The 16363-nt window shown below is 41.1% G+C and overlaps 1 protein-coding gene across 2 annotated transcripts in view; it reads right to left on the bottom strand.

The window, feature by feature from the left end:
- The window catches only part of ATXN7 (ataxin 7), a 115935-nt gene that overhangs the window by 59834 nt on the left and 39738 nt on the right, over positions 1 to 16363 (bottom strand). For both annotated transcript variants that reach the window (XM_064367308.1, XM_064367309.1), the window contains exon 4: positions 2810 to 2914. In XM_064367308.1, the coding sequence (XP_064223378.1) occupies positions 2810 to 2914 (105 nt within the window). The remainder of the gene's footprint in view (positions 1 to 2809; positions 2915 to 16363) is intronic.

Here is a 16363-nt window from a genome sequence, read left to right as displayed (position 1 = left end):
CCACCTAGTGGCTTTGTCAGTCACATCTCCTGCCAAGCCACAGAAGACCTTGGAGTATATGAATCTCGCATTCACACTTTCCCATTTACATGTTTGAAGTTAACCACCAACACTTTGTCATTCAACGACTATCGTATTACGAGATACTGTGCTAGGGACTGGAAGGCAGGAAAGGAGAAAGACAGAAAAATGTGATTTTAAGATACTTTCTTAGCCAGGCGTGGTGGTTCAAACCTGTAATCCCTGTACTTTAGGAAGCCAAAGCAGGCGTATCACTTGAAGTCAGGAGTTCCAGACCAGCTTGGCCAACATGGTGAAGCCCATCTCTACTAAAAATACAAAAATCAGTCGGGCATAGTGGCGTGCACCTGTAATCCCAGCTACTCGGGAGGTTGAGGCAGGAGAAGCCCTTGAAGAACCCAGGAGACGGAGGTTGCAGTGAGCCGAGATCACACCACTGCACTCCAGCCTAGGTGACAGAGCAAGACTCCACCTCAGAAAAAAAAAAAAGACACTTTCTCCTACCCACATACATTGACATTCTAAGAGGGTAATGAGAAGATTTAAAAAAAAAAAAAAAAGAAAGAAAACTTCATAGAAATGTGCTGTAACCAGTGAGTAAAATGCTCCCAGAAGAGGGGACCAAGAAGTCCTCTTTCTGCCTAAGGAGTCCATTATACTCATCAATTCTCTCAGGCACCACTAAGTCACATCACTCTGGTTCTAAAAAATCTGCAACAGGTCCTCACCGACACATCCAGAGCAGGGGACTCTGACAGGCACTGAGGCCCTACGAGCTAGTCCCAGCCTGCCTTTGCCCTCCACTCATCCACAGGTGGGTACAACAGTTCTGGCCAATGGTGACTCGTGCAGCACATCCCAGAGAGCCTGGAATTTCCTGCCCCTGTGCTTGCTCACATCAACCTTCTTGCCAACATGGGCCCACCAAATATGGTTCAGTGCACAAACTGTGCAGACATATGTGGGAGCTCTGCCTACCCAACAAAATACCACCCATTCTAGTGGATTACAAGTGATTTTTCCAAAATATTTTCTGTATTTTCCACAAGTCAGAACCAGGAAATGACATCTTATCCACCTGTGTACCCACTCTAGTGCCTACCCCAGGGATTCTCCTAGAAGCAGGAACTCAAACAATCTTTTCATGGTTAAAAAAAAAGACATATTCCTTGGAAAAAAAATGGTGAAATGTTGCTTATGATGGTGTGCCTCTTAACCCAACAACAGCAGTCTTAACAACAAGACCTGTAAATTCTAACTTTAAAATGTTTCTCGGCCAGGCACAGTGGCTCACGCCTATAATCCCAGCACTTTGGGAGGCGGAGGTGGGTGGATCACTTGAGGTCAGGTGTTCGAGACCAGCCTGGCCAACCGGATGAAACCCTGTCTCTACTAAAAATACAAAAATTAGGTAATCCCAGCTACTCAGGAGGCTGAGGCAAGGGAATCGCTTGAATCTGGGAGGCAGAGGTTGCAGTGGGCTGAGACTGCACCACTGTACTCCAATGTGCGTGACAGAGCCAAGACTCTGACTCAAAAAAAAAAAAAAAAAGGTATCTCAAAGCTATGCAGTCTCCCTAGCTCTACTACCAGATCTTACTCTCGGAATAGTTTCATCTCTTGCCTCTGTACTATTCTCCTCCCTGCTTCTGCCCTTCTCGCAGAATTTATTCTCAGCAAATCAGCCACTGAGATAGGATGGTTACTCTCTTACATAAATCCTCCAGTGCCCCCAAGCTGCTTCTTACCCTGGCCTATGAATGATCAGGTTCCTGCTTATCATGCTGGGTTTCTCCAGTTTCTGCCTACCTTCACTAAATACTAAATACTCTTCAGCCACACAGGCCTTCTTCAGGTCTGCGTGCTGGCTGTTCCCTCTGCATCAAACGCTCTCATTCTAGATTGCTGCCCAAGTTGTTCCTTCTCATCATTTAGGACTCAGTCAGCTCCAGTGTCACCTCCTAAGATGCTTTCTTTAAATACACTATCTTTAAACACATTTTCTTTAAACACACTATCCAGTGTCACCTCCTAAGATGCTTTCTTTAAACACACTATCTTTAACCCCATTGTTACTCTCTATTGCAAGCTTGCATCTGTAGTAGTAAGAGCAATGAAGAAACAACCTGCAGTTATTTTTAAAGTATATCTAGTTAGTTTAGCCTCCCTCTCCAATTAGATTGTAAACTCTGTGTCAGTAAGAATCATACTACATACTCAATACTTGAAACAAGATAGGTATTCAAATACTTACAATTTGCTATTGAGACAAACTGGGCATAAAACCAAGTTTTAGAATCAGAGTCGTATCTTAAACACTTAGGGGCATTAGGACAATGCCAAACAAAGATATTTGGAATCTTCCACAATTAACAACCAACATTTAGAACTCCTGAACTGAGAAGTTTCAAAATCACATTTCCTTTAAAAAAAAAAGCCCATTCATCCATATTGTGAGTGTATATATAATTTTAAAATCCAATGAATTCAAAACCAGGGGCTCTAGAAGGAAACAAACTTGTAACTATGCTGATGCAACACTTTAAGAGAGATTTTATAAACTATACTTTCTCTAATTTCAATAAAAAACAGAAAATTCACACCATTTTGAGCAAAAATTTAAAAATATCCAACACCTGATAGTTATTAACCGATTCAGTGAATTAAAAAGTCTACTTCCTGATGGGGGAGGCTAGTATGCCCTATGCATGCCATCACCATTCCTTAGTTTAATCTTGCTTTACCTTTCACCTTCTAATAACGATTTTTTAAATGCTTAAGAACTTACCATAATGTGATTGAAATGCCTGTGGTTTGACAACCTGATTACAGTCGTTACACACCACCAAGTAGAAATCATCATGGGCTGGACAGAAACCAAATATTGGCATGTCTGCAACACAGAAACAGAGCATCACTCACTCATCTGGTTCTGACTGATATAAAACCATTTTGGGAAACAATATCTTCTAAAGGAGTTGCCTTATTATAAAGTCTACCAGGACAAATGAACTGATGTGGTACGCCATCACTATTAAATAGAAAGAAATCAAATCAGGCTTACAGAGACACTTTAAAAAGGATGCACCAAAAATCATTATGAGGTAAAATAGACAATCTCTTAAAATGCAAACAATGAATACATTTGCACAATAAAGCAACATTAGATGAACGCTACCAAGAGTTATGGGAAAGAATCTGCAACCATATAAAATGCTTAGTAATTCACAAAGCTGTACCATCTAATGGTTTTATTTGTTTATGCATTCTATTCCGACTATCTAGTTACTGGGTTCCATGGAACAAGTAAGAAAGGGAGCAGAGATTTCACAGAGAAGTAAAATTGCTGATTTGCCAGCATGTAATATAAAGAAAATTATTTTCGTATATTTTTTCCAAGTCATAGCAACCTGCAGTCCTTTTGCTTACATACTGATGCCACCAGAAAGACAGACTGAACCTTATCACAAATGGCATTTCATACATTAATCAGTTTGGTTACCAGATTAGGGTAGGATATGAGCTGTTTAACAGTAAAACTAAACTATCTGCATACACATGAAAACTGAAAGTAACTTGATACCTGGTAAATATGGTTAACTAAAACATCTCAACCATGAACAATTAATTATGAACAACAATCTAGGGTACAGAGCTAAAAGTTCAGATCCAGAATCAAACTTCTTAAGTATTTCAAAATCAGTAGATTTTAAACAAGTATTTTACACTATATGCACTATTTAGAATATCTGCAATGAATGGATAATTAGCACACTTCAATTTAAGCAAATGTTTTAGTAGATCAAATACCAACTTTAAAGGGCAAGGAAGATGATCTTAAAAAGCTGATTAGCATCTGCTTTCTTTTCTACAAAGATTTAATTTCACACTCTCTCCAGCTTGGGAGATACTGGTGGTTTTAAAGGGAGAAGAAAATTCCTTAAGGCGATGTCAAGTGATGATAATCTCTAAAATATCAAATTACTGATAAAATATCTACACATGGCTATAGCTTGAATTTTCTTAAATAGTTTCTATTACACTCAATTGTACAGATAGCCAGCTATAAATCTGAAATATACTAGAGTCCAGCACGATTTAGGGATGTATTTGCAGCACTGAGTAGTTTCTATGTGCTATTATCTCATTTTATCCTCACAACTACCTAGATAGATACCATTATATCCCCTCTCTAAAGAAGAGAAAACTGACTCACAGAGAGACTTTGTCTAAGGTCAGTAGCTGGAATTCAATTCTGACTTATAATGTGGCTTGAATTTCATAACTCTTGAAGACCAGAGGAATAATGATATCTAGAGATTCCTTCCAGATTTCAATGTCAATAAACTAAAATGTCAGGACTGACCATCTTTGACTGTATAAACTGATTAGATAACATAAGAAGTTTCCAGTAGACTACAGACCTCTGTGACTAGCCTTATTTAATAAAAAATAAAAGCCAAACAATATGCTATTTTCCTTGAAAGCCTGCCCACATTAAGTTAAATATAGCACATGTGGGAGAAGGGGAAAGGTTATATCCATGCAATGATATACATGTAATAAGTCATTTTCCCAGATTACAGTTTCTTGACACGACATTTCATCCTGAAAAATAAAAATTTAAAGTAGTTTACCATAAGTTCCATATGCTTCCATGCTAAATGCCTCTGATACATCTAAATTACAGAAATGGCATAACATTCATAATTTACTACTGAAAAGTCTGAGATAGATATCAAATAAACAATTTGTTTAATGAAATCACCTCAATTAGTTTTATTATTAGATAGCAGTTAAAATAGTATTAAATAAACAGTCTTAGTTTACTTTTAGGTCTCTGTAATGTGCTGCTGGTGGTCTCTGTGATTCCCTCAGTTCTGAATGTAAAGCAATGTTGCTTAACATAGATCACTTTACCAGATACCAGATTATTCTGTGGACTAACCCCTTACCCCTTTAAAAATAAAGCAATTAAGAGAAATAAAAACCTAAACTGATCCTTTCAAATAATTGGGATTCAATTTGCCACATGATGCTTATCATGTACAAAACTATTCTTTTTTACTCTAGTTCCTTTGATCTTTTTCTGAGACTTATGACTAGTAAAACTAAAAAGGTAGGGTCATTCTGTAAGGAACTAAGAATCTACACTTCTGTAAAAAATTCTATTTCCTCAATAACTTAGGATCAATTACAACTGATGATGACTATAATGATAAACAGCTAATATTTATGAGAGACTACTATGTGCCAGGCCCTATGCCAAGCAGTTTTTATATGGTTTATCCCATTTATTTCTAACAATAACCCTACAAAATAATCTCCATTTTACGTATGGAGAAACAAACTCATTTAACATCACCCAGCAAGAAAGTAGCATGACCAGGACTCTTGTTTGTGTGACCAGAAAACTTGGTTCTTAATTTCTCAGGAGCACACCAAATCTCTCTAAAAAGAATGCACACACACACACTTGCACTGCGGAAAGGAACACGGTATACTTAAATCCAGTTCATTCTACTCTATGAAACTGAGTTCCTTAGGCAGGGCACGGTGGCTCACGCCTGTAATCCCAGCACTTTGGGAGGCTGAAGAGGGCGGATCTCGAGTTCAGGAGCTCGGGACCAGCCTGGCCAACATGGTGAAACTCCACCTCTACTAAAAATACAAAAATTAGCTGAGTATGGTGGCAGGAGCCTGTAGCCCCAGCTACTCGGGAGGCTGAGGCAGGAGAATCACTTGAACCTGGGAGATGGAGGTTGCAGTGAGCCAAGACAGCACCACTGAACTCCAGCCTGGGTGACAGAGTAAAACTCTGTCTCCAAAAAAAAAAAAAAAAAAAGAAACAAAGAAAAAGAAATTGAGTTCCTTTTATGAAAACCTAAAGCAACTTTAATTTTAGCTTTCTAAATGCTTTACTTTCAGATATCCATATTTGGAAGTAAACTAGAGGACACAAAATAATTTAAATAAAATGTCTTCTTCAGGAAAAAAAAAAAAGAGTTCTATATCCTTTTTCTGCACTGGGACATTCCAGAGGCCTTAGCAACAGGAACAGAGTGCGGAATGTTGTGGCAACATAAAGAAATGAAATAATTTGTGTGTAAAAGACAATATGTATGTTCCTAAATATTTTAAAGCATGTATTCACAATCAACCCACTTGTAAATTAACATACAGATCTTGCTCAAATGCTGGGAAAAGCCTGACTGACAACAGAAAATAAAACTACGAAATTAACAAAAATAAGTTCATTATTCAATTAAAAAGTTTACAAAATACAGCCGGGCACAGTGGCTCACAGCTGTAAACTTTGGGAGGCTGAAGCAGGCAGATCAGGAGGTCAAGAGATCAAGACCATCCTGGCTAACATGGTGAAACCCCATCTCTACTAAAAATACAAAAATTAGCCAGGTGTGGTGCTGCGCACCTGTGGTCCCAGCTACTCAGGAAGCTAGGCAGGAGAATCGCTTGAACCGGGAGGTGGAGGCTGCAGTAACCCAAGATCACGCCACTGCACCCCAGTCTGGCAAAAGAGCAACCTCCGTCTCAAAAAAAAAGAAAAAAAAGGTTTACAAAATGCACTTGAAATATACAACTTAGGCCATTAATTATGTACTTGAACATAAAGTTTAAAAATTGTACTTGAATTAATTAATGGATTCTAAACTAATTTGAAAGAATGGATTTTATTGTTGTGTAAGCTCTAAATCTTTCTCAGGATTTGGGTCACCCTATGTCTCAATTAGTGAGTGGGCCAGCACCCACATCTAGGCCATCATGTACTTTGGAGACCCCAGGCCAGCAGACTAGGGAGGATTAGGTTTAAGCACAGGACACCTGAGCACACATATGCAGGAACTTCAGTCACATATAGAATGAAGTCCTTCTGCTAGAGACCATATCCCAAACCATAGTGAATGTATTTACTTTGGTGTTGCTATCTCCCTTTTGAGGACTTTGTTCAATAACAAGAAAACTTGAATGGCACCGCAAAGTATTTAATCTGCCCAGTACCCTGCATGTCACCCTCCTCCCATGCATCCCAAATTCTAACACGCCACTCTAACATTTCTATCTCCAGCCCAGATTGCTCCCAAGCACTGTCTAGTTTCACTTACCAGCCTGCCTACTAGACAGTACCATCTAGATGTCTTATATACATTTTAAACAGAACAAGCATGTCCAAAACTTCACTCTTGACTCTTCTCTGCTCCTCACCCAACAACCTTCCCCATTTTGGGTAAATGATATTATTCATCCCCCAACAGCTCAAACTAAAAGCCCAGGTGTCATCTCCAACTCTCTTGTTCTCATCACATCCAGGCCACTAGCAGATCCAGTAAGTTATATTCTAAAATCTCCATCCACTTCTCTCCATTGCCATGGCCCCCATTATTGGGCCTGCCACCAGCACCCTTTCAATGAACTCTGGAAGAAGTCCCCTGTAAGTAGTCTACAATCCTTTCCACAAGGCTGCCAGAGGGATTCTTTAAAATTTCCCACCAGATCATACCACTTCTCTGTTTAAAATTCTCCAGAGGCTTTCTACTCCTCTTGGAATAAAACTCTGCCCTTTCCCTGGCCTTCAAGGCCCTGCCAGATATGTGTGCACTTCCCTCTCGCCCTCCGTTCCCTTGTTCCCCAATTCTCTCTCCTTGGCTCACTCTGCTCCAGGCACACTAACCTCCCTTCTCTCCTCAGAGCCAGAAATCTTTTCCCCATCTAGCATCTCTGCTTCTGCTTCACAAGTTGCCTGGTGTACTCTCACACATCAGCTCTCAGCTCAGCTGTCACCTCTTCAAAAGGCTGTTCCTTCCCCCTCCCCAGTTAGTTACTCTTTATCACTGGTATTTTAAGCAGAGTGGCTAAGAGTGTGGGTCAGTATCACTCTGAATCCTGGTTCCCTCAATCGAAAGAAATGTGACCTTGGGAAAGTTCTATAACCTCTTCAAATACCACTTTTTTTTTTCTAGACACAAGGTCTCTGCTACTCAGGCTGGAGTGCAGTGGCACAATCACAGTTCACTACAGGCTCGATCTCCCAGGCTCAAGTGATCCTTCCACCCCAGCCTCCTGAGTAGCTAGGAGTAATCACAGGTGTGCACCACCACGCCCAGCTAATTTTGTTTTATTTTTTCGTACAGACGGGGTCTCAGTATGTTGCCCAGGCTGGGCTGAAACTCCTGAGCTCAAGTGGTCCTCCAGCCTTGCCTCCCAAAGTGCTGAGATTACAAGTGTGAGCAATGGCACCTGTCCAGCACTTTCATGTGTTGAATCATGATGATCATAGTATCTACCTCACTCAGTACTTCCAAGGACAGAAAGACTAAGAGAACTATTTCATGCCAAAGTCTTAAAAATGTATCTGGCCCTAGGAAATGCTCACTCAATCTCTGCCCAGAGCCTATGAGATAAAAGTCATAATTGTATTGGTCAGAAAACTAAGGCACACAGGATTAAAATCTCACAAACTAGTATATAGCATAGGCAAGATTTGAACCCAGATCTGCTAGACTCATAAGCCAGGGCAATTTCCAGTATTCTCCTTGAATCACCTCCTCCATGCCACTCCCACTGCTGGTGCCCAAGGTCAAGATCTGGGGCCTCTACTCACTTGAACAGGTCTCTTAACAAGGCCAGAGTCTGTTCCTCTTCCAGCCTCCTTCCTCCCAGCTGCCTGAGCCCATAAACCTGTAAAGCCATAATGCCATCTCTACTTGAACACCCCTGCTGGCTTCCAAGTGGGACTTGGAGTCTGGACCTACTTCTCTGCAACTAGGCCCCTAGCATTCTGGTCCCTCTTATCTCTCCAGCCTCAGTCAATCTGCTTCTGCCTCAAGTCTCCTGGCATTCTCACAACCTGTCTTGTTTTCCCACAATTCCTTCTTTTAGCCAGAACAGCTCCTACATCGCAGAAAGCTTTTCTCCCTGCTCTTTCTACAATTCCCACTGTTCGACAAGAACTAGCCCCAATGCCCTCTCTGCTTGGCTCCTACTCATTCTCTTTATGCCTTCCATTCCAGCCCTTCACTCACCAATTTATGGTTTATCAACAAAAATTTACAAATGGAAACCTTGGTAGTCCTATCTGACAGCAGACTCTTTGCCTTGCCTAGCACAGAACTGAGAAGTACCCTATCACTGTATGTTTATGAAGTAAATGACTGGCATATGAAACTTTTCTGTAGCTGTAACATGCTCTTAGGATAAAAACAACAATCCTTGACCTGGCCTACTAGACCTGAACACCTTGGCCCTGCCTCTCTGCACCTGGCTACTCTAGCCTTGGTTTTGTTCCTGGAGCACACCATAGACTCCTGTGGCAGAACCCTGTGCGGCACTTGCTGCTCCTTTTGCCTAGAACTCAGTTCCCCCAGACCTTTACCTGGCTTCATTCAGTCTTAGCTTCAATGTCACTTCCCCAGAGACTTGGCTAGGCAGGACTCCTATTACATGGAGTAGCTTTGCTACACAGCATCAACCCCCATTTGTAACCATCCATCCAGCTGCATGAGCCTTAACCTCCTTCCACCAGACTACATTCCGTATCTGTCTTATTCACTGCTCTAGTGGCAGTGCCTAATGGTGCCTAACTTGGCTGACAGAAAGCAGCAGTGAATATGTGCTAAATATTACTTGATGAATAATAATTGAAAGATTAAGTCCTTGTGATGCCACCATAAATCAGAAGGTTATAATTGTGCCTCTATGTCATTTAGTGACACATTGTCATCATCTGCTAGAATTGGGTATGCCATTCAGTGAGACAGAAGTTTAAGTTCAGTAGTCTTCCCTGAACACATGATTTTATAGTTGGAGGCAGTTTCTGGTAAAAAATTTCTGTGTTTCAATGTCTGACTCTCCAATCTGTACATCGGCAAATTCTTTTGTGCTAGTGAATCCAGCACAGTGGCTCAGAGCAGTTCTAAAGTGAGACTATTTCTATTCAAATTTGTATTCTTCATCTTACTAGCTATGTGAGCATGGTTAGATTATTTAACCTCTCTGAATCTCAGTTGTCCTGTATGTAAAATACAGTTAACAGGACCTGTGTTTCGTAATACTATTGTGAAGATTAAATGAACTAATCCATGGAGAGTGCTCACTACTGCTGATAGTGATCACTCAATAAATGTTAGCTCAAGAAAAAAAAAAGAGACCGGGCCCAGTGGCTCACGCCTTAATTCCAGCACTTTGGGAGGCCAAGGTAGGTGAATCACTTAAGGTCAGGAGTTTGAGACCATCCTAGCCAACATGGTGAAACTCTATCTCTACTAAAATTACAAAAATTAGGTGGGTGTGGTGGTGCATATTTGTAATTGCAGCTACCTGGGAAGCTAAGGCAGGAGGATTGCTTGAACCTGGGAGGCAAAAGTTGCAGTGAGTTGAGATTGCACCGCTGCACTTCAGCCTGGTGACAGAGTGAGATTCTGTCTCAAAAAACAACAACAACGACAACAACAACAACAACAACAAAATTGACCCACATTAGAAATGTTTGTCTTCAGGGCCCCGGCTCTTACTAATTCTCAGAAGTCTGGTCTATAGTAATCCCCCCTTAATCCTGGTTTTTCTTTCTAAGATGTCAGTTACCTGTGGTCTGAAAATATTAAAATGAAAATTCCAGAAATAACTCCTAAGTTTTAAACTGCAAGTCATTCTGAAGAGCAGGATGAAATCTCACAGCATCCCGCTCCATCCTGCCCAGGACAGGAATCATCCCTTTGTCCAGTATATCCACACTGTCTACACTACATGTCCATTAGTCACTTAGTAGTTATCAGATCAACTCCTGCTATTGTAGTACCTGTGTTCAAGTAATACTTACTTAACAATGGGCCCAAAGCACAAGAATAATGATGCTTGGCATATTGTTATAATTTTTTTTTTTTTTTTTTTTGAGACAGAGTCTTACTCTGTCACCTAGGCTGGAGTGCAGTGGTGGCGATCTCAGCTCACTGCAACCTCCGCCTCCCAGGTTCAAGCTATCCTTTCCCTCCGCCTCCTGAGTAGCTGGGATTACAGGCACCTGCCACTATGCCAGGCTAATTTTTTTATTTTTAAAAGAGACAGGATTTCATCATCTTGGCCAAACTGGTGTTGAACTCCTGATATCGTGATCCACCCGCCTCAGCCTCCCAAACGGCTGGGATTACAGGCATGAGCCACCATGGTTGGCCCAATTATCCTATTTTATTATTAATTATTGTTGTTAATCTCTTCTGTCCCTGATTTGTAAGTTAAGCTTTATCATAGGTATGTATGTACAGGAAAAAACATAGTATATATAGGGTTCAGTACTCCTCTCAGCTTCAGGAATCTACTGGGGATCTTGGAAAGTATTCCCCCACGGTTAAGGGGGAACAACTATATACACCAATTAGCAACTGACTATTTCACAATGTGAGCTTAACTCTCAAGTGGTCTTGTGCTCCTACTACTCCTGACTACACAGTCCTCCCTGCAGGCCATGCAAGGGAGAGGTAGGGGAGTCATGCTCAGAGGGTCAATACTGCAAGGCAAAGGAAACCTGTATCTTTCAGCAAGGAAACCACATGATCCAGAAGGTAACTGTAGCATGAATGTGTATTGATCTAGGTAAGGAAGGTGGTCCCCAAAGGCTGATGCAAAAGAGTGAGACAGGAAGAGGCTGTACAAATGAAGATGAGTGAAACCAGACTAAAGACATGGTCTAGAGGGCCCTACAAAGAGCTCAGGAGACCATGGATGTGAGGCTGAGGCAGAAGGAGGAATCCAAAGATGAGTCTGTAGTTTCTTCCTTCTTTACTGAAGCTCATATAAACATATGAAGGGTTAGGCATAGAATGGAAGAACTTAAGTTTGCTACGGCAATAGAACATTTAGTCCTCACAAGCTACTGGGAGGACTAAATGAATATACGTAAATGCTTCAAGTAGTGTTTCCTACAAGTACAGTAAGTACTTGGGAAATTCAAGCCATTTTTATCATCTTCTCCACTGTTGTCCTTTGGTCTTTGAGCTGGCTGTGCTTCCCAGAGCCTACTCTACACTCCACCTGCTCCTCAGTAACCATAGTGATACTTGTAAATCATAAATGTCATCTAGTCCAATTAGTCTCCTCAATGGCTCTACAATGTAGTCAGAATGAACACAAATACTTAGAAGGCCCTGCCTAACATCGGCAACCTCAAGACACACTGCTGTCTTTAAACTCTCCACTTTGGCATTCTGAAATCCTTGACAATTATGCCAACCCCACTTCAGGCCCTTTGCTAATTCTATTCCCTTTGTATGGAATACTTTGCCTGCCTGGCTCTAGGCCTGAGCTCACATTTCACTGGAAAGACTTTCCCTGAACACCCAATTTAAGGCAGGCCCCTGTGGCTTCAGACAATTCTCTCTCGTCACTCAGTTATCTCGTATTGTGTTTCGGCTATCATTTTCATTAAGATCTAAACTCCATGAAGTCAGGGGCCACATATGCATAGCACAGTACCTGGCACACAGCAAGTTTTCAACAAAACAAAATTTGAGAATGATCTCTGGAATAAGACTGAATTCAAATCCCAATCCTATCACTCATTACCAGTGTGATCCTTGGGCAAGTTACTCTGCTCAATATACTCACCTGTAAAATGGAGATTAATAGCAATCATAAGGGTAGTTATGAGGATAAAGAGAATTACCACAAATAAAGCCTTTATAACTATGTCTGGCATGGAGCACGTGCTATGTATGTAATACTATTACAATCATTTCTATTTTTACTGTCAGCGGGATACACTGGCCACTACTTCCAATCTCTGCTGGTCTGCAGCCACCACCTCTTGTAACACCATGTATTAAGTATTTAACGGGTGTCAGTTATTGTGGCAGGTATTCTAAATACATCATTCATTCATTGGTTCATTGAATAAATACATGAATGACTACTCTGGCTAGGCACTATTCAAGGTATTGGGTAAACATTATCAGTGAACAAAAATCACAACCCTACCCAAAAGAAAAAATCCCTGGTAAGTCTCAATACACATAACAAAAATAAAACAGTTTAAATTATTGAGTGTCTCCTGTGTTCCAGATACAATGCTAAGTATTAACTGATGACTTCTTAGGGTCAATATCTCTACTTTACAAAAAGCAAGTGAGGCAGCACAGGGAGGCTGTCTGCTTTACGTCACAGAGTCAGTAAGTGGAAATGCTGCGATGTGAAGGTAGGCTACTCCAAAGTACATGCTCTTTACCATCTTACTTAGATGAGCTTCTCCACTGCTCATTGCCCTTCCTGAATTATTCTCCACCTCTCCCAGGAAATCTCTGCTCTCCTGCCTCATTTCATGAAGGTCAATCAAGCTGTTCCTATCTGCCAGCAGACTACTGTGGGTACCTCTGTACTGTCTGCTCTCACTACTGCTCAAAGGTTTCCTGAGATGCTAGGATTCTTGGCTCAGTTCGTGTTGGACATATTTCTAAGAAACTAGAGAGAAGTGGAAGGCTGGTCTCCACTTACCAGGTTTTACTACAGTCAGTTCCAAAACTATCTCAACGGGTGACTCAATAGTCAGTAATCCAAAGTAGCATCAATTATATTTTTAAAGTTTTAAATTGCTGTTAAGTGGGCTTTAGACTCAACTAGGGAAGGAAAACAGAATTTTATTTCCATCTTCCATAAGCACATCTCCCAGATTTATATCCTTTACTCCAATAACTAAAAATAATTGGATTTCCCTTTGACCAAACGACAGAACCAATCAGAGACAGAAGAAGCCAATCAGCAAACTGCCAAAATGCCTGAGGTCTGGCCCTGTATAAACCAAAGCAGTCAGTACTGGATTTAAAGAAAAAAGTGACATGTTTAAAGTAAAAAGCAAGCAACAAAAACCAAAGCAGCAGTCCCCAACCTTTTTGGCATCAGGGAACAGTTTTGTGGAAGACCATGCTTCCATGGAACGGGGGGCAAAGGGAGAATGGTTTCGGGATAAAACTGTCCCACCCCAGATAATCAGGCATTGGTTAGATTCTAGGAGCACACAACCTAGATCCCTTGCACGCACAGTTCATGACAGGGTTCACACTCCTGTGAGAATCTAATGCCGCTGAGCTGACAAGAGGCAGAGTTCAGGTGGTAATGCTCACTCCCCTTCCTCCGTTGCCCCACAGCCTGGTTCCTAACAGGCCACTGACAGACCGGTGCTGGTCCATGGCCCACAGATTGGAGACCCCTGCACCAGAGGACCAAGAAACTAGAAAGATAAAAATACTCCTAACATTAATTTCTCACTAATTACAAATAGCCAATATTATCATAGTGACCCCTAACAGGTAAAAGTTACAAGTGTTTACATTGTCATTGTTTGTAGTGAAATTCAGACAAAATGCTTGGGATAGAACAGAGTAGGCAAGTATCAAAATCCTGAGTAACCTGCATTAGGAATGGCAAGTGGGGCTACAACAGTGACTAGCATGGCAGCATACATGACAGGTTGTCTCACGGGTTCCTTAAGATACTCCTCAAAATACTGTCAGCAAATCCTGACCTCTCAAGTCAGAAAACAATCTTTCAATGCCATGTCTCCTAAATCTGGAAATATCTGCTAAAAACCTTACAAATCTTGTCTGCATCCTTACCATTTGGTCAAGCGTGTAGCCTAGTATAGAGTATGGGCTCTAAGAGTCTATCTCTGAGCTTGGTTTTGTAACTTCAAGCAACAATGTACTTAACCTCTAGGCATACCTAGGCACACAGTTTCTACATTTGAAAATGACAGTATCAACCTTAGTTGACTCTTGGACTGAATGAGATAATCCACGTAAAAAGTTTAGCTCTATATCTGTCCAAACACAGTAAGCAGAGCGTACACATAAGGGCTCAATAAAGAACGGTGTTTATTTTGTTATTATTATTATTGTGGTTATGGTTATAATCTCATGACTCAGTTAAGAATACCATTCCTTCTTTTGTTCATTGCAATACCACATCTGGCAGGTATATTGTGTAAATTCCATGGATCTCATTCAATTAAGAACAGAACTATGAAATGGTATCGGCTACTGACCTATGTTTTTAAATGGTTAATGTAGCATTTATGTCTGCCATAAGGCTCCCAGCCTTGGCTGAGGGGCTGTGTGTGTGTGTGTGTATGTGTGTACTGGGGCACGCCCTCAATGCTACAGCAGGTAGTTTATGACTCTGCCTTCACTTACTGCTTGTATAGAGCCTCCAGGTTAGCAAGAAGTGAGAGATTAGGGCCTTCTCAGGTCCTCTGGGCATGTGCACAACTCTACACATGCATGTGATTTCCTGGATTCCCAAGAGTATGTTGAAACTCTTTAAAGCCCCCAACTGACATCACATTCCCCAATGTTTCCTATTTACTTTTTTGGTCAGCCTCTTGTTAGCCCCAGTTGGCACTACCACTTCAAGCAACTGTGACAGTGAACAATCACTACTAATTTTTTTTTTAAACACCCTAGGAATAGGTCACAGAATGAGCTCTGAACTAGTCCAAATAAAGACAAGTCCTGAGAACGGAGCTTTTCAGGGAGCTACCAGATAAGTCAGTGACAATTCTCTGAAAATAAGGCTTTGGGGGAGCTCCAAACCCAATCTGTCACCTCCAGTGGCTGCTAGACTGCTGGCTTTCATAGCTGCCATAGTTGTGAGGCTGCTGGTTTTCAAAGTTACTGTGGAGTTGGAGAGGAGAGGTTGAAATAGGGCAAGTTAAAACACCACAGAATTCTCTGTGCTTACAGATGCAGCCATTTTTCTTGCATATATGCTCATTAGAATTTGCAAGCCTTTGAGGTTAATTTTCAGATTCTAAACAAGTTGATTTTGACAACTCTTGCCAGTGTTTTTATTGCTTTTATAGCAGAGCAGATTTTTGGAGGTCCTTACTCTGACATTCATTAGTGCTTAATAGAAGTATTTTAATGGAGGATAATCCATCAGTTTATATTTTTAACATAGCTTAGACTATAGTATGGAGAAGGGAGGTGCTTGAATTAAAAATGAAAGTGAGGAGGTCAGTCAAGAGCTGTCTACAGCAGTACAGGGTGAAAAACATGGGGATGGCAGTGAGATGACATAGAAAGGATTCCACGATATTTAGAAGGAACTGTTGACGTGACTTTGTAATAGCCTGCATACAAAGGTGGTGAAGACAAGGATACCATGTTACCCATCCTGCAGAACAGGACGGATGGATAAACGGTATTGGTCTGTCTCTGAGAAAGAATCCTGGAAGAATGCCAAGTCTGAGAATGAAGCACATATATATGGGACATCTTAAGTTCTAAGGGCCTCTGGAACAGCCAAGAAGATACCGAAGAAGACATCATCTTCAAGATTCTCC

This window comes from Aotus nancymaae, unplaced genomic scaffold, assembly GCF_030222135.1.
Source record: "Aotus nancymaae isolate 86718 unplaced genomic scaffold, 86718_ANA_hifiasm-v0.15.2.pri h1tg000067l, whole genome shotgun sequence".
NCBI classification, from domain to species: Eukaryota; Metazoa; Chordata; class Mammalia; order Primates; family Aotidae; genus Aotus; species Aotus nancymaae.
Note: the sequence above shows the minus strand (reverse complement) of the source record. Positions and strands in the feature narration are given on the sequence as shown.